The sequence below is a fragment of the Umbelopsis ramanniana genome, assembly GCF_025399195.1.
Source record: "Umbelopsis ramanniana AG unplaced genomic scaffold K450scaffold_24, whole genome shotgun sequence".
NCBI classification, from domain to species: Eukaryota; Fungi; Mucoromycota; class Umbelopsidomycetes; order Umbelopsidales; family Umbelopsidaceae; genus Umbelopsis; species Umbelopsis ramanniana.
In genome coordinates this window covers 47,182-64,021 of record NW_026252110.1, presented here as the reverse complement: position 1 = coordinate 64,021, position 16,840 = coordinate 47,182, and the positions used below count along the sequence as shown (strand labels likewise).

The following is a 16,840-nucleotide window of genomic DNA, read 5'->3' as shown; positions in this document are numbered from 1 at the left end:
CTCCTGTTTTTAAACTATAGAAATTACTCATCTACTTCATTACTTATACATTTTCCTCATTCGCTACAGCACGTATATACGATCATATGTAATATATTGTTATTCTAGCAACGTTCAAATATTTTGTACAAGTCTGGTAGGTTAGCCAGTTGAACGACATGCCCACTGCCGGGACCAGACGACGCAGCCAAGCTTTTTGGGGCAGCAAATTGGAACTTGAGTGCAGGAAATATGAGATGCTCGACTTGCCACAAATATGCCTTGTGATCTTTTTCATAGGTCGAATCCGATGTAGTGCTCTCTGACATCTCTTGGTCGCCTTGGGGATCAGTCTGATTCTCTTCGACAGGTTCCCGCAATGGCGGTTCAGCACAATAGAACAGAGCCAACTCTTTTGCTAATGTTTCAAAACATTCCTTTTCTCCATCCCAATCCACCTTTCAAACACGTTCAGTATCGTCGCTTAACTTGTCACAGGCATTGAGCAATTTGAATTTACCTCGGTGCCAAGTCGAAGAAGGAAAAGTGGTAGTTTATCCAAGGTCGGAACATAGTTTTTGATTAGCATTGGTAGGCTGAGCAATTCACCATTTTCAGACACTCTTATTGAAAAGTATTCATGCAGCATTTCCGCGCGATCAATCAATAAATTTGTAATTGACTAATTGGAAAGAAAACAGAGTGGGCGTTGTTAGCATCAATTGGGTACAGACTGTGTTCGGTGGGTGCAACATGGCATAGTACCTGAGCGATCTCGTCTTTAGGCTTCATGTTGTCTGGCCAGCCGTTTTGTGCTTCTTCTTCATCCAGAGCCACCATTATGAAATCTTTGATGGGTATAGCGCTTGCCATATTGATGTAGCCGAAGTTTGAAAATTCTCGTAGGACCAGCTGGTAGAAAAGTTCTTCGCTATATAAAACGCAGCATTTAAAACACCACTTCAGCTGATTGATTGGAAATTCAGATAAATGTTACCTTATGACTGAGTAATTAACCAAGTACAATTTGGTTTGATGCTGTATCAAAGCAAGTGCATCATCCACAACACCCACAAATGTATGGTCAGCAAAGATATCGGACAATCCTATAAGGCACAAATGCTGTGAATCCATTGGTGTCATGATGATATGCGACCATTTCATTATCCCCTTACCTTTATGTTCATTCTTCTTAACCTCCTTTCTCAGGTCCAAAAGGCTGTTCAACCGCACATCAACCCTTTCTCTATCTGCAGAAACATGCGTGCTCGTCGAGCCTGATTTGACGGATCTTACAAACCAAAAGCGAATGAGTTTCTATTAAGATTCAACAGTAAAGCCATTCTATACTTACGGTGCTTCTGCAACGATTTCAGTGGCATCCTGTCCAGCATCCACCATCACAACATCAGGCGAACCAGTGGCCTCGGATTCAGGTCGCTCTTCCGCTGCAGTTTGCGTAGGCTTGGATATAGTGGAGGGTGTGTGAAGGAAGTTGTCAAGTGTTCGAAGCTTGCTATCCGTTCTGACAAATTTGCTTTCTGACACTTTTCCTGTGGGTTTGGGAGCTACATTTGATGTTAGCGAGCCACTTCAATCAATATATGCACTACTGCGAGGGCCTACCACTGATCTCCTCAACTTGAGCAGCTCCAGGAAGTAAAGTCTACAAGATAATGCGGTTATCTAAGGATGTCCTCGTAAGTTTCATTCATAGCCATACAAACCTGAGTATAAAAAGCTCTTGAATCATTTGCACCGGCAAGCTTTTCTTGTATCGTATCAGCTATCGCCTCGATCAATCTATCTTCATTCAGAAAGTGAACCTAACAAGTTGCTTATTAGCGTCAAGACCTTGGTTGTGATCTCTTTTCTCTTATATGACATACCTCGCGCTTTGTAGGATGGACATTGACATCCACGTTCTGAGGGTTGATCTCCAAACTGAGGTACACAAAAGGATGAGTGCCTTTTGGTAGTAAAGTAATGTAAATGTTCTCGACCATTTTCTTCAGCATACTACTCTCTACTGCACGATCTAAAAAAAAACAAGAGTATGTAGGTATTATGGGTCTAAAAAAGAGGCGACTTCTTTTGAATCCGTCCTTACGATTAATGAAGAGGAGCATCGTCAATTTCTTGACATGATAGTTGGCGTTTGAAACATGCGCCTTCATCTTGAACTCTAGCTCTTCGAAATCTCGTTCCACTGATATAAGCTCGGACGCTACTGCTGATCCGTATAAAAGTCGTATATTGTCGATGATAGAGTTGTTGGTGGCCGTATTCACATCAGCCATATTGGCGCCTTGCTGCAATAGACATAAATCAAGATTATTACTTCGTCGACATGATCTTATTACGCACCAACAAAAATCAGCTAGTACCTTTTTACACGAGAAACTAATGCCTGAATTGTGTATGGCGTACCGAGTAACAACATCAAGTATTCGACTGTACTCGTCGCTTGGATTTTTCAACGCTTTCCTTCTGGAAGGCACATTGTAGAAAAGATCTTCAGCCTATAAGAGAGGCGAATGAGACAACTCGTTCAGCGCCTATGGAGGCTGTGTAAGAATGATGTCTTACCGTAATTTGAGTGCCTTTGTTTCCAGCAGTAGGCTTGGGTTCATTACTCATCCCTGGCTTTTGCGGAACTAGTTTCCCATCAGAGTAGGACGCTCTATATTTGTTTGTAAGCATCCCTGTTTAGGACTGATAAAAGTGCAACAATGAAACTCACCGAAAAGCACACTTTGAGTCGGCCGTTTTTGTGGTGATAGTTACATGTGCAACATGTGAAATACTAGCAAGCGCTTCTCCTCTAAACCCGTATGTTGCAATGCTACCAAGGTCATTGAAAGATTTCAGTTTACTGGTAGTAAACCGCTCGCAAACAATTTCCATGTCCTCTCGCTGTTTGAATGATGAGCAAAAATATTTCCCGGGCTTTAAGACGCACTTCATAGATATTATGTACCCGTATTCCGCATCCATTATCTTGTATCTGCAACAACTTCAGTCCTCCGTCTTTGATGAGGATCTGAATATTAGTCGAACCTGCGTCTATTGAGTTCTCAATCAGTTCTTTGAGAGCGTTGGCTGGGCGGTGAATGATCTAGCAAAAGAGTCATTAGGACAGTAACTATCTTTATTCAACTTCAATTCAATAGTACCTCTCCGGCAGCTATCCTATTGACTACTGTCTGATCCAAACGCCTAATGGATGGCACAGTCGCAGGTTCCGTCATGGTGGAAATGACCAGAGAAGGCGACCGGATTAGCAAAGTCACAATTTTTCAGAAATGCGGTAGCGTGGACGCGATTGGGTATGAAAAATCGAAAAACGCGTTTGACCGCGACTCTCCTGAGATTTCCGCTTTCACCTTTTTTCTCAAGAATTGTCAATAACAGCATGGCCGACCGATCTCGTAGAAAGCGAAAGTCTAGAAACACCGTTGCAAGGTAGACCCTGAATATTGAGCTATTTTTTTGTCAAGACACTCATACTAATCTTCCTGGCATGCGATTGTCCACTAGTAATATACACTATGTCGGCTACGTTGAGGACGAAGAATCAGTTGAGGCCATTATGAAAAAGTTTGAAGAACTAGATCGCATTCAGAAAGAGTTTTCGGCTATATCAGTCAACTCGACTCCAAATACAAGTTCTGAGAACAAAGAAAATGAGGTTGAATCAAATGGCACACCTGCCGAAATGGAGGAGAAGAAATCAGAAGCTTCATCGCAAGGATTAACAGAGGCGCAGCTACAAGAAATCTTCAAGCGAACTTCAGCTTTTACGATCAGAAGCGCCATGATGGACTCCAATGACATGGACGAACTAAACGATGTGGAAATATGGCAGTTACAATACCATGATGGCTTGACAGACGAGATCTATGAAGAAGAGTATGTATATCTCAAATTCAAGTTCGTCTGCAAGTTACCTCCAATTAACCTTAACTTTTCTATCAGTGACTACATACATTTAGACATGGAAGACGATGACTTTTGGGATATGGAGTTTGGAGGAGATGCAAAACAGAAAAAGCGCATGCGACGAGCGCCTGCACCTGTTCGTGAAAAAGCTCCCAGTGGAGGTAGACGTGGCATTGATAGAGAGAGCATCATTGCCAAATATAAGATTATGCAAGTGCGAGTGCAAGATCGAAATGGCAACTTTTTCATGGTCAAGAAGAAAGTCAGGTACGCGATAGACCCTCCAGTAGCCTTGATTGCAATTCACCATTATACTCACACATTCTTGGCAGCGCTATTGACCCTAGTCTACCAACATATGTGAAAATACCTGGAGAACCAATACCGCGATCGTGGGTTCACACTATACTACACCAACAGGTACCGACAGAGGACATTGCATCGACCATTGGTCAAAAGTAAGTCAAAAGTGTTTTCAGTCGTTGATCTCATTTCAGAAAGGATGACTCAACCAATGCTTCTACATTCACATTAGGTACCTGAAGAAAAATATTTTGGACATGGACTTGAAGGAGCTAGGAACTAACTTTCAAGCTGTGTATATGGATCCACCACTTTTGTTACCTGGTGAAGAGCCATGCCCAGGAAAAATCACTATTGAGCAATTGGTAAGTTGATTCCATTGCAGCGCTTCCTGAAACAAAAGCAAATCATACTGAGCTACCTCTTATCCAGGCTTCACTTGACATCCCTTCGATTGTTCCTAAAGGCTTCCTCTTCATTTGGCTTGAAAAAGAGTGGCTTCCTGATATCGTGCGGATATGTGAAAAGTGGCAATTCAAGTATGTTGAAAACTTTTGCTGGATTAAAAAGAACCTGAACAATCAAATTTCCAAGAAGCCATACACCTACTTTAACAAGAGCAAATTAAGCTTGCTTATATTTCGAAGAGTGAGTTCTATGTCCCAAGGCATTTATTTATGCAAACGCAAAGGCTAAATCCATTCTCTTAACAGGAAGGAGATGTCGAGTTGCGACATCAACGTAACCCAGATTGTGTGTTTGACTTCAGCAAGCCTAGAGTGCCTGGTAAGATTTTTCCATGGTAAGGTTTCTTGAGTGATTTCCGTATTAATGGACTTCTTTACAGGCGAGTTAACGGAATTGAAACCACGGTTCCTGTACCAAATCATCGAGACTCTACTACCATCTTCAACGTTTCACCCGGAGAACAACCCAGACGGTAACAGGCTACTGGAATTGTAAGTGACTCCCACTCTAATTACGAATTTATGGCTTTCATGACTAAAACATTGTAACAGGTGGGCAAAGCATGGACAGAAACGTTTGGGGTGGACCACGGTGGTGGATGAGTCATAAAATTGTGGTTTTGTTGGTTGATTTAATAAAACATCTTGTTCATTCTCATAAAAGAGCAGAATAGCACGCCTTTGCATTCTCATATATAGCATGAAGGTTCAAAAGGGAGGTCCAGCATTGAAAACAACAACCAGCATGGGGTTCTTCGCTCCATTTGTGCAGCATACATTTGGAATTAGCTGTCAGATATTGGCATCCTTGCTAGATAAAAACAGGGTAATAGCTGCTTTGAAATTGGTGTGATTTCATCTTCGAAATGCTATACGGTACCAATTTAACTCAAACGCAACACAAAGCGACTGTGAAGCAATATAAAGACATACACTTCTTACCTGTGATCCACACAGATTCTATCCTGCAATTTTTTTACTTTCGATATATCTACCGACCACACCGACCATGGTAAACATTTCATATTTTGTATATCACTCTCGACAAAAAATACGTTAGTTACGGCCAATTAAACCATTATTTAGCTTGACAGAAAAAAATTCTAAATATTCCTATTGATATACATTAGACGTACCTGTTTCAAGAATGAAAAGCATCCAATACAGTTCGTGGTATAGATGCTACAACTTTCCCTAAATTGAGTCACTCTGTACATAGCAAAGCTACGCATACCAACAGCATTTATTTATTTAATGGTATATATATCTGTACGGTCATTATTATAGTGTTGAAGATGCACTGTACAATATCTGTCTAGCCGATGGAATCTAAAGTCCACTTCAGAAGAGAAAACGATTTTGGTAATAGCTGTTTCTGTGTACTAGACAACCCACTGATTTTTTCTTTTTCACCCTCGTCCTAACAGTTCGTCAAGCTGTAACATACTTTCATGGACTTGAAACCTTGTGGGTGTAAGTTCAGAATGGATTGCCCACTTGTGCACCCACTAGTGAACAACAATGATGTGACAGCACTCAAGCAATAAGCATCTGAATAGATTTTCAAAACCGAGTAGTTTGTTGTAACATTCAGCCCGAAACTCCAGTTGACATCGGTGACTTGCTTGCAATTGCCGATATCCCAAAAATCATTAATGCCACTACAATTTTGCGTATTGGGGGTGTAAACTGGTCCGACTGAGCTATAGCTGAAAGGGAACGGTGTCGTAGTATTGGCATTACAAGTCGCATTATTGGTGGTAGAGATTCCTTGGTTGTTGGCGAGAGATTGCGATTGCTGACTGTCGTTTATTTTGGAGTTCATGACGAAGTAGGTTGGTAAAAAGGTGATTGCAAATGTTAGAATGACTATCACGACAGAAAACAGCAGTAGCTTGGATGAAATTGTTTGTCGAAAGGATCTTTGGTTGTTAGCTGGAGCTGTATCGTAGACTTGCGCACTACTGTAAACTGGATCATTCCCGTTGAACGATTTATTTGCTTCATCCGCTTTAGTATATTCGTCTGGTTTGTCCATACTATTTTTCGGTTGTACACTTTTAACAGAAAGATATTTGTGGCTGCCAGACGAGGTCATATTGCATTAGATCAGGTTGTAGCCAAACGGTTTTCAAAGAGCAGCGCTCAAGGGAATTTTGCTCGATGCAGGCTTTACTTACACAAAAGCAATATAATCTGGTACAGCGTAGTAAATCAGGGGGCGCCGTTCGCAGCTCGTTATTTATATTCTGATTTGTATATAACAAATCCGTGACGATGGACACAAAGTTCAATTTTGTCGCACAGGCTGAGAATCAGCCTCCTTGTCGAACGCTACAGAGGCTTATCATGTGTCCTTTACAATGATTAAGATGCAAGTACATATTTTGTCAATGAAATGAGGACATTTTTCACCAGATACGTTGTCGCTTACTTTTAAAAAGTTGAAACCATAGAAATATGAGATTGACAGCAACAAATCGAGAATGAAGCGACAAAAGTTAAAGGGAGGAAACTTTAAGATTGATCCCCTTCCCTTTGTTCGTGCTTGTACTCAACGTTAACTGTATGTGGTTAACCATTGCCCACAATATTCTACTGGTGCGCAGTCATTTTCACACATCTTTTCCAAGATCATGTTTTTTCTTGATATTGTGTATTTTGTTCAATTCGATGGGATACCTCCAAACAGATATTGTGTACGACGGAAAATTAAACATCCGTGAATTGAAGGATTGGTGTTCTGAAAATCTGAGTATTCCTGCAGCGGCAACCACAAGTCGTCCATAAACAGATGAAAAGAAAACAAAGAATTCGGTATGGCAGGCAAACGTCGCTTTTTATTCTGAACAACCTATAGCCATATGGTATGTTCTACTCTGCCGTTTTAAATATAGGGAGGGCACATGGACTTACTCTTGCGGCATCAATGCCCTTGAAATTGCATAGTCCCAAAACATATAAAATTGCGTTTTTGGTTTGACCACGCGAAAACTTTTTTGACCTGAATCAACAGTATGTACAGAACCACACCATCTAAAAATTACATGATTATCGCCATGCCGGCTATGAATACTGTCAAACTTAAAGCTTAGTTACTAGATGCCTTATCGCTTTTGATTGAACTTAACAGTGCCGTCTATGGAAAATCGAGGCGGGGCCATCATCGAACAAATCGGAGCTTTTGAAATGGCACTCATTGCGGGATCCAAATGAAAAGTTGTGTTCTAGGCAACCAAATAAAAATAAAAAGTTCAGCACATCTTTTTGTATGGATTAATTTTATTGCAATGGTTGGGCTTGGATAATAGCGAAATACTGAAGTTTCAGCACTAGACTTATCCTGAGCCGAGGGAATCTAATAAATGGTATGAACAGCAAAATGCAAAGTAAGTAAATGAAGACAGAATATTTCTACACAGTTTTAAACAATAACTTCTGTAACAGAAAAAAATGAGAGGAGATAAAATCCTACAAGTCCGCAAACCAATCGTCCGTATTACACAAAGAATTCATCAACATTTGATTTTCAAGAGACACAACATCGCTTGGGGCATGATTCGATGGACAATCTGCTGTGGATTGTTTGTCCTCCCAGCTACGCGCTTCACCCAAGGCGTAGACGTCCCAAACTTTGGCGCCAACATGCTTAACAAGCATTTCTCTTGCATACCGATCATAAGCCTCCATCCTCAACGTACTAAATTTTCGTTGTCGTTCTGATGTATCGACTCGACAGCAGAAATATTGTGGGGTTCGGTAAAGGACAGCAGTTTTGTATGGAATGTATCGCTGCTTGATGTAGTTGATCATTTTTTGAATGGCTGCTTGAAATTCATAATAGGGCATACGAGAGACATCCCAATTTCCCAAGTTGACGACGATGAGTTGTGGTGGTGCGAGTGTAAGGTACCATCGCTTATGAAGAGCAACTACGTCTCGTCTTGACATCTTAGCCTTGTGGCCACCGCCGCCATGTACAGGGTATCTTCCAAGTGGTGGCGGTAACCGTCTGAAAACCGGAATGGCCTCACCATATTGCTCTATCCAAGATTCATCCACTTCTACTCCAGGAACGTGCTTTGCTATTTCGCCCGAATCTGGGTAGTCTTTGAACAACTCCTCCCAAGATGGCTCATTTAGGTCGGTCAGCCCGTCCCACTTGTAGAACCAGATTTCCGATTCTGTCTTGGCTTTGTCTTGTCCCCATTCCACTGATGCATTGTTCAATGCTGTCTTAAGAATACGACCTGCGCGAGCATGGGTATCAAATAGTGTGTTGTTCCATGTGGGTTCTTCGTAATCTTCACAATGACATGCTCGTTTTGTAGTGCTGTTGGATTGAATTGCTTCATAGTCATTGCACCATTCACCATCGGTGATAATTTTTTTAAGGGATCTTCTTGAATTGGAGTCTCCAAACCAATGAATAAGTGGGTATTTTTTGGCTAGGCATTGATTGAAGTCTTGATATGAAATATATCGATATTGGCATTCGTAAGGAGCCCAGAAGTTTCCATTAAAGTCTGCTGCGTTGGCTGAAAGCATGTTTTGCCGATGAGATGGAAAGTCCTTAATGTTGAGCCAACGTCCAGGATGATCGGAACGGGTGCATAAAGGTAGGTCGAAATGATCTTTTTGGTGTCCAAGCACGGTCAAGTTCCATCCTAGTGGTGTCTCAATCAGTTCAGGTTGGTATGGTACCACAGGTTGTCTTTCAAAATTCCACATGCCGTGTGTATATTCTAGCCGCGTTTCCAAAGAGTAGTTTCCTTCATCATGAAGTTTAACTTCGGCTTCATAGATGTGCATCTTTTTGCGATCGACTAGCTGGTGGGAAGGGACATCTTGAGCACTGCTACCGCCAAAAAGATTCCTGTTGGCCTCGTATATCACGGAATGACCGTTCCACAGTTTTAACTGAACGGGAAATGTTGTGTTATATTCTGACTGTCGTACCAAAGTCATCATAATACTATCCCACGGTGATCCATCAATTGGCTTGAAGGTGTGCATAATCAGCGGATTTAACTTTGGGGGATATATTACCAAACGTATGCAGTATGATTGGCCCTGCTCTATCATGACAGTTTGATTTGGTTTGAATGGTGGAAGGATTAGGTAGTGGGAAGGAACGGGTTCAGTGGATGGATCAGACGAGTGGTCTGGTCCAAGCTCGGCATCTATAAGTTGCTGCAATGTGGAATATGATAGATGTTGGTTTTGGCAGCTATATGGGTCTTGTATATTGTAAAGTGGGATAGCCTCGTTGAGCTTGGATTCCTGCTTGACAGTGTCTGTCAAAGCAGTCTCAAGCTCAGGAAATCTCGTAAAAAGCCAGTCGTCTCTGTATTTTTGAATATTTTCCATTTGAATGTACCGGAATGTATACATGATAAGACAAGCTGCCACCATTACGATGGAGATCAGGTACCAGACCATTTTCTTTTTTGAAAGAATCTTGGGAGTGAGCAGTAATGTCAGCTCGGGCCATGTAGTATCTTGGAATGCATAACTCCAGGGCTTCCATTGTAGCCTGGTAGACCATGAAGATTGCTTAAGTGGTGGCATTGCTAAAGAAAAGGCATAAAAGGGAGCTTAACCATGTAACGAAATAATATAATACTTGAGGATCGTCCACCCTGTGGGGGGGGGGGTTTTATATATAGAGAGCGGAAATTCCTGAGCTTTGCCTGCCACGCCACCACACCAGGTGCCTTTTAACCAGAACGAATTGCAGTGCATCGCGTCTGCCAATTGAAAGCAGCGACAATATATAAAAGTAGGTGGGTGTGTTACACCGTGGTAAGCTGCACTTGAAGATCACACCACGAACCGTACTCTAAACCTGGGTTCCAGATTTTGAAAGAAGAACCTTAACATTTTAAAAATAACCATTTTTCCTTTTTGGAAAAGTTTTACTGCTCTAGACAGTCTAAAGTTGTTTGCAATATCTGAGTAAGAATTCAGAGCAGTATCAAATATCCCATAATATGAAAGTATATCCTATGGTGTCATCTTTAGCTTAACTTCTCATATTAGTGGACAGTGGACCTGAGTTCGTTTTAAATCAATCAAAATGAATCCTCAGGCACAGCCGGATATAAAGTATGCATGTGACCGCGCCGCGCATATAAGGTTTATTCAAAGCCTGAACGGATCACATCATTCGCGCTTTTCCACAGTATTGCGCAAAGTAAACAAACTGCTGTCGTTAAATAAGATAAAAAGCTAGACCATACGCTTGCTATTACAGTTAATCCAGTATGTTACATACTCCAAGACCTTCTCAATGACATGCTGATTCTGGTCATGTTATAACAAGTACTCTCTCGAAAACAAACAAATGGTATAAAGAACGAAAACCTGCATGTTATCCTTGTTATTTTTCTTTTCTATACCTATTGAAGACAATTTACCATCAGTTTGAGTATTTCAGCAGCCAGAATATGTATAATTCTAGAGATATGGTCGATCAGCATTAGCAAAATCAACTCTGTTTCTCTCTCAGCCCACCGCTTGGTTTCAGCCAGTCAGGTTGTTGCGACCCGCCAAAATCGCTCTGGCATTTTCAAACCCCGATTTCATCTTCAAAAGGAGTGACTTTTCCTTCAGTATTGTGTCATTTCTCTCGCTTAATCGATCATAATGGACATGTCCAGCGGTTCGACTTCTATGACAATGACGATGGGAACCTTCCATTGGACCTCCGTTGGTGATGCACTGTGGTTTGATAGCTGGGTTCCATCTTCAGAAGGTGCTTATATCGGTGCATGCATTGCATTGTTCGTTCTGGCCATTCTCGCTCGAGGATCCGCGGCTCTTCAGTATTACGTTGAAGGATGGCTTATTATCAAAGAGGAAAAGATATTGCATGCAGCAGACAACAAATTCGCCAGAGCCGATTCTAAAGTTACCAAGAATACGTCTCTGGATGAGTCCATTGATGGCCTGCGACGACGGGATGGGGATATTAATCATAATGAAAAACCTCTAGAATACTCCACAACTTCGACGCCAACATTTATGTCGAAAACGAAAGCTCCAGCTCGACTAGAACTTCCTCATGTACCTGCCTTTCACTGGCAAACCGACACACTTCGAAGTTTATTGTCAACCCTCGTCACCTTTATCAGCTACCTACTCATGTTGGTTGTGATGACTGGCAATGGTGCATATTTCATTGTTATCATAATAGGCGTGTTTGTAGGAGAAATGGTGTTTGGTAGATATCGTGCATTACGAGGGTTCCACGATCTTCATAATCATTAGATGCTCCAATTTGTGTAATATTTTCTCATATAAAAAATGCCCGCCACCCCGCGCTCTCACTTCATATCTGTTACCCTTTGCATGGCGGCATAATTCACAGTTTCAGTGCCCATGCCAGACCAGAAGAAGAAACGTTTCGTGTTTGACTTTGATGACACTGACGACGATGTTGAATCAGCAACTGGAGCTCTTGAGCCATTTGGAAGCAATGGCATCCACCGATCTGCATTCACTGGATCCACGTTCAATGCCGATCAGTACCTGACCAGCAGACGCCACTTAGGACTGGCAGGTTTGAAAACCGAACTCAATGGGCACCTACGTCAACTCAAATCACAGTTGGTTGAACTCATCAACAGAGACTATGCTGATTTCGTCAATTTGAGCACGAATCTTAAGGGTCTTGACAAAGTCATGGCCAATCTGCAACTGCCAATACAAGACATGCGAAGTGATGTGACGGTATGATGAAATATCGGACGAAAGTCATGGTTTTGCGATTATTGAAAGCTAATATGCAACCAAACGCAGTCTATTCGCCAGGAAATGCAAAGTGTAATAGATGCCCTGGAGAGCAGTTTGCAGGAGCGAGCCCAAGTCCGAGAGCAAAAGGCAAGCGGTCAACCTTGAAACCGTTATAAATTGACCCGTTCTTTAACCACCTTGAACATTATCTAGGCATCACTCAAATTGTTGCTAAATATTCATGAATCCGTTACAAAGGTCGAGAATCTGCTGCAGATCAATCAGGATGGCAAGAAGCGCCAGTCAACACTGCTGGCAATTAACGGGGAACTGGAGGAAAATGGCGATGCAACGTGAGTCAATGTGAATAGGATACCAAGGGTGAAGATGTAAGTGCTGATGGGTTGTATTTCCTAGCAACAACTTGGACAAGAAGCAAATTGAAAGAGTGGCCGTGGAATATAACCAGATGCAGCACTTGGTCAGCAGAGGCAAAGCTCTACCATTTGTGGTAGAGAACGAATGGGTAAACATGAGTATTTGTACAATGTCTACGAGTTGTTGGGTATACTAACTGGATATTACACAGCGTATCACTCGAATTAAGGACACTTTGCAGAGCCATTTATCTACAGCATTGGCGAATGCTTTGAAAGAGATGAAGTCAATACCAACGGACTCGACGGTCAAAGCTTCTCTAATTCAGTGCTTACGTACTTATGCGTTGCTGGATCAAACTACCTCAGCGGAGCAAGTGATTCGGAGGGAGTTGATTGCGCCGGCCCTATCGAATGTACGTGGAGTGGCTTTCATTATCTGTTCAAGTACACAATCATCTAATATAATTGTTTTTCAAATTAGATCATTAATCGCCAGGCGTTGAATGCACAACCCACAGAAGGATCGGGACAATTTAACGGAAATCCGTTGTCATCCATATATAACCAGATTATCGTATTTGCCACGGACAAACTTTCGCCGTTGACAGATATCGCAGGTCGCACCTTAAAAGGGGCTCACTATGAGATTTTGGTGGATTGCTTGTGGGTCGATATAGTTGAACGAATCAACAAGGAATGCAGTTCTATCTTTGCACCGGGTATACCAGACGTTTTTCACAAGGTAAGGTGAAAATTGGTCATGACTAGGAGATGGGCATGTCTTTCGCTAACAAAACGGCCCGCTTTTTCAAATTTTTCTTCCTAGAACTATGTGACGACCATTGACTTCGTAACCAAGTTTGAGGCTTTGCTACCATCCCGAAAATCTCTTTTGTATCTCAGAAACCATAGCTCTTACACTGAATTTATGCGACGATGGCAACTTTTAGTTTACTTCCAGCTGAGGTAAAACCCCTGATACATGTTATTTCGGATGAAGTTTCGAAGCTTTTGGATGACTCACTTACTTTACCTTAGATTCAAAGAGATAGCCTTTCCTGTAGAGGACCGATTAAAGATAAATTCTTTCGACATGCCAATAGATATACAGCAAAATGGTGAGTACAACTTCTTTTGGTCATTTCGTTTAACAAGCAAGCGCTAATCACAAGGTATAGGCGTGAACCTCCTTACAACCAAAGCCATATCAAATGCAATTCACCAATGCTGGTCTGAGCAAATATATATCTATACTCTATCGCATCGCTTCTGGAAGATGACCTTACAGGTTCGCAAATTGCCGTCTAGTTTTGACCCTCGCTTTCCGTTCATGTGCTAATACAGTCTCACTGCAGCTAATTAGAAGATATGACCTTTGGGCGACTAATGCACTTGCGAATACATCTACTGAAACTGACAAGGTAAGAGTGCTATAATTTTTCTCAAACAAACAACATGATAAGGTGTGTCACCGAAATTTACGCCCACAACTTTGCTATCAGAGTCAACAAGGTGCCAACACGCCGTCACGGCCATCAACCCCGATCGATAATATCTCAGTGGATGAAACAAGAAACCTTCGCCAACTGCTTGTTCTCGCTCATGATGTCGATACGTTGGTAAGGGAGGTGAGTACAGTGTTTTTGGATTGAGCATTATTACGATCACATATGTTGATAAGCCATGTCATTGGTATTCTAGACAAAGGAACTTTTTGAGAATGAAATCTCTTTAAAACTACCAGAAACAATGCGTGATGAACCCCTTATGAAAGGTAAAGAAGAGATAGGAACGAAAGAACGATCAAAGCAGTCTGTTCATCTAAGCTAATTATTATTTTAAATTTAATAGACAGCCTTTATTTGTCTCTTCAAACATTGGTGAATTCAGTCCAACCCGAAGTTCAACGCAAACTTACCGTCATTTTAAGTCGTCGGTGTATTGACGTTGCCAAAAATGTAAAAAGCATTACAACCCAATACCGACATACCAATAAGCGACCTCCAACCGAGCCATCTCACTATGTATCCAACATCCTTCGGCCATATACCATTGTTCGCGATCAGAACAAAACATTTATAGCGTCGAGCCGGGAACATGAACTGATCACTCTTGTCGCGGAAGCTGTTACTGCCAGGTGAGTGGCGTTTAGCATTGAATAAGTGTGAGAGCCGTCAAGTAAACTGACCTTTTTTATCACAGGTATACCCAGAATATCGCTGATATGCTTTCTTCGATGCAAAAGGTGGAAGAGTCTTTAAAAAAGCTCAAGAAAAATCGTAAAGGAGGGGCAATGGGTTCTTCATTGCTAGTCGGCTCGTCTTCTTCCGAGCCCTCTATGAGTGATGAAGACAAAATCCGATTACAAGTGTACTTAGACGTCAAGGCCTACGGAGTTCAGGTAATCGTTGAGCGAAGACAGTTTGAATCATACCGTGATTAGACCTTGCTGACTGAAATGCTCGCTTTAGTTGAAAAATGCTGGACTCGACATTGAGTCATTCACTCCATACTGCAACCTGTTTGACATTGTAAAACAATATGGTAAGTCTTTGATAGTCTTGTGTCGATCACCTGTCACCGTCCTGCCATTAATGCTTACATTTCACTTATTTTGCTACATTAGAGTCCTTGATATCTTAGATTTTTTTGTAACGAAATAAAAATGTTTGGTAGATTCAAAGCTTAATACCACTGACAAATCGGGACAATGGTGGACAGAAACATAATATCTTTTGGTCGATGAAGTTTATAAACAATGCTGTGTGCCTAAAAAGTCAATGAATGGCGATGCATTTCTCTCCGAAAAAGGGTCTTCTGATCCCATATTATTACCCGCTTCCAACGCCATTCGACTCTCCCCCATCGCCTTGACCGATTGTGAATTCAAACCATGTCAGAAAGATCGAAGTTGTTCTGCATTTGTTCCAGCTATGGCTCCATGCGGTGTACAAGTGTGATTGCCAGTTGAGATAGGTTTCTATAACTTACGAAAATATCAGATTCATCAGATTAGGTATGAAAGACAAATAAATATAGACCTTAATTTACGATAGCAATGAGCAGTGTAAAGGAAAAAAAAAAAAGATGGAGTTACGATGAAAGCGTTTTTACATTCACCCATCTTGAGGTTGGAAGGGTGGTAAGCGATGCTCGCAATATTGCATGAAACAGTTGTTCCTGTTAGTCCGCCCTGCCTGAAACATTGATCTGATTTAATCCCGAGCTACTCTTTTTTCCAAAAGTATGTCAAATAGCGATTGAAAATGGTAAAAGCAATTTTTAATGCTTCCATAATGTGAACAAGGACGGTCAGTCGATTATTTCTTTTGGGTTTCGGAAAAAGGCATCGGCATGCTCTGAACAAAAAGGAATGCACTTAAGAAACGGCATTACATCATGAACTTCTCGATAGCCGCCTTTTTACCATTATCGATTAATGTTTGTTGAATGCTGGCCCACTATTGATGCTTGCCCGGTTGGCATCTTAGTAGCATTTATGCAAATTGGCCTCAATTAGTATTATAATGTTTGCATGTATTCATTTTGAATAAAGAAGAGACACTCAGGGTCTTTGTTCTCCGGGTATAGGGGTTATACCTATACAGTAACACTGACCATAAGCTTTGCCAATATATATCAGCTTAACCTAAGTAGCTTTTGAGTTGGCTTCAATTTACCGTCACTCTTCTACGGCTTTTTCGTAGCTTGTGAGGATCCAAAAATAGGTGAGCCATCATATCGATAGTCCCTGTTCGTCTCAAGACATTTGAGACATATGAGCAAAATTTTATAGGAAGACATAATTAAATTTAGAATTTCAATTGACGTCCAGAAGTACAATTCCTGCTTTGAAAGTTGAAACAAAAGGCAATCATGATTACAGCGAATATGAGCTGCGACATATCGTGCTTTCACAACACCCTTGGCTAGCAAACCATAAAGTGACAAAAACGAACTGTTCTGAAATCACGCATGTTTTCAGAAGCCATGAAGAGTTACGTAACCGTTTGATTGCGTTTACTCGCGTGA

At 41.4% G+C, this 16,840-nt stretch overlaps 6 protein-coding genes across 6 annotated transcripts; 3 read left to right on the top strand and 3 right to left on the bottom strand.

Moving 5' to 3' along the window:
• Positions 1-27: 27 nt before the first annotated feature.
• Positions 28-3,250, bottom strand: K450DRAFT_238976 (uncharacterized protein). The gene is made up of 15 exons (XM_051588691.1): positions 3,156-3,250; positions 2,960-3,097; positions 2,723-2,895; positions 2,569-2,662; positions 2,367-2,501; positions 2,090-2,291; positions 1,869-2,017; positions 1,707-1,805; positions 1,606-1,645; positions 1,334-1,547; positions 1,155-1,270; positions 977-1,085; positions 745-910; positions 500-661; positions 28-437 (listed from the first exon to the last, which is right to left on the bottom strand). The coding sequence occupies exons 1-15, from the start codon at positions 3,228-3,230 to the stop codon at positions 105-107; spliced, it is 2,205 nt and encodes a 734-aa protein (XP_051445024.1). The 5' UTR covers positions 3,231-3,250; the 3' UTR covers positions 28-104.
• An 86-nt stretch (positions 3,251-3,336) lies between these two features.
• On the top strand, positions 3,337-5,437 carry K450DRAFT_238969 (uncharacterized protein). Its single transcript, XM_051588690.1, has 9 exons — positions 3,337-3,444; positions 3,520-3,891; positions 3,958-4,188; positions 4,254-4,379; positions 4,457-4,589; positions 4,657-4,872; positions 4,938-5,010; positions 5,072-5,183; positions 5,244-5,437. The coding sequence occupies exons 1-9, from the start codon at positions 3,395-3,397 to the stop codon at positions 5,299-5,301; spliced, it is 1,371 nt and encodes a 456-aa protein (XP_051445023.1). The 5' UTR covers positions 3,337-3,394; the 3' UTR covers positions 5,302-5,437.
• Positions 5,438-6,060: 623 nt separating this feature from the next.
• On the bottom strand, positions 6,061-6,897 carry K450DRAFT_238967 (uncharacterized protein). The gene is made up of 2 exons (XM_051588689.1): positions 6,872-6,897; positions 6,061-6,772 (listed from the first exon to the last, which is right to left on the bottom strand). Exon 2 carries the CDS (start codon positions 6,727-6,729, stop codon positions 6,112-6,114), a length of 618 nt encoding a protein of 205 aa, XP_051445022.1. The 5' UTR covers positions 6,730-6,772; positions 6,872-6,897; the 3' UTR covers positions 6,061-6,111.
• Positions 6,898-7,945: 1,048 nt separating this feature from the next.
• Positions 7,946-10,421, bottom strand: K450DRAFT_238963 (uncharacterized protein). Its single transcript, XM_051588688.1, has one exon. It carries the CDS (start codon positions 10,260-10,262, stop codon positions 8,163-8,165), a length of 2,100 nt encoding a protein of 699 aa, XP_051445021.1. The 5' UTR covers positions 10,263-10,421; the 3' UTR covers positions 7,946-8,162.
• Positions 10,422-10,873: 452 nt separating this feature from the next.
• K450DRAFT_238962 (uncharacterized protein) lies at positions 10,874-11,991 on the top strand. Its single transcript, XM_051588687.1, has one exon. The coding sequence runs from the start codon at positions 11,340-11,342 to the stop codon at positions 11,961-11,963; it is 624 nt and encodes a 207-aa protein (XP_051445020.1). The 5' UTR covers positions 10,874-11,339; the 3' UTR covers positions 11,964-11,991.
• K450DRAFT_238952 (uncharacterized protein) lies at positions 11,882-15,633 on the top strand. The gene is made up of 16 exons (XM_051588686.1): positions 11,882-12,425; positions 12,495-12,575; positions 12,642-12,781; positions 12,846-12,954; positions 13,018-13,221; positions 13,290-13,550; positions 13,635-13,774; positions 13,847-13,926; positions 13,987-14,096; positions 14,164-14,229; positions 14,311-14,436; positions 14,510-14,582; positions 14,660-14,945; positions 15,011-15,209; positions 15,280-15,352; positions 15,435-15,633. Exons 1-16 carry the CDS (start codon positions 12,075-12,077, stop codon positions 15,449-15,451), a joined length of 2,316 nt encoding a protein of 771 aa, XP_051445019.1. The 5' UTR covers positions 11,882-12,074; the 3' UTR covers positions 15,452-15,633.
• Positions 15,634-16,840: the final 1,207 nt, after the last annotated feature.

Coding starts and splice junctions, on each gene's coding strand:
- K450DRAFT_238963 (XM_051588688.1), bottom strand. CDS start 10,262: ATGCCACCACTTAAGCAATCTTCATGGTCTACCAGGCTACAATGGAAG.
- K450DRAFT_238967 (XM_051588689.1), bottom strand. CDS start 6,729: ATGGACAAACCAGACGAATATACTAAAGCGGATGAAGCAAATAAATCG.
- K450DRAFT_238969 (XM_051588690.1), top strand. CDS start 3,395: ATGGCCGACCGATCTCGTAGAAAGCGAAAGTCTAGAAACACCGTTGCA. Junction 4,380..4,456: donor GCATCGACCATTGGTCAAAA/GTAAGTCAAAAG, acceptor CATTCACATTAG/GTACCTGAAGAAAAATATTT. Junction 5,184..5,243: donor GGTAACAGGCTACTGGAATT/GTAAGTGACTCC, acceptor ACATTGTAACAG/GTGGGCAAAGCATGGACAGA.
- K450DRAFT_238952 (XM_051588686.1), top strand. CDS start 12,075: ATGCCAGACCAGAAGAAGAAACGTTTCGTGTTTGACTTTGATGACACT. Junction 12,576..12,641: donor CCCAAGTCCGAGAGCAAAAG/GCAAGCGGTCAA, acceptor AACATTATCTAG/GCATCACTCAAATTGTTGCT. Junction 13,927..13,986: donor AATAGATATACAGCAAAATG/GTGAGTACAACT, acceptor CACAAGGTATAG/GCGTGAACCTCCTTACAACC.
- K450DRAFT_238962 (XM_051588687.1), top strand. CDS start 11,340: ATGGACATGTCCAGCGGTTCGACTTCTATGACAATGACGATGGGAACC.
- K450DRAFT_238976 (XM_051588691.1), bottom strand. CDS start 3,230: ATGACGGAACCTGCGACTGTGCCATCCATTAGGCGTTTGGATCAGACA. Junction 911..976: donor GTTAATTACTCAGTCATAAG/GTAACATTTATC, acceptor CGTTTTATATAG/CGAAGAACTTTTCTACCAGC. Junction 662..744: donor CTAAAGACGAGATCGCTCAG/GTACTATGCCAT, acceptor CTTTCCAATTAG/TCAATTACAAATTTATTGAT.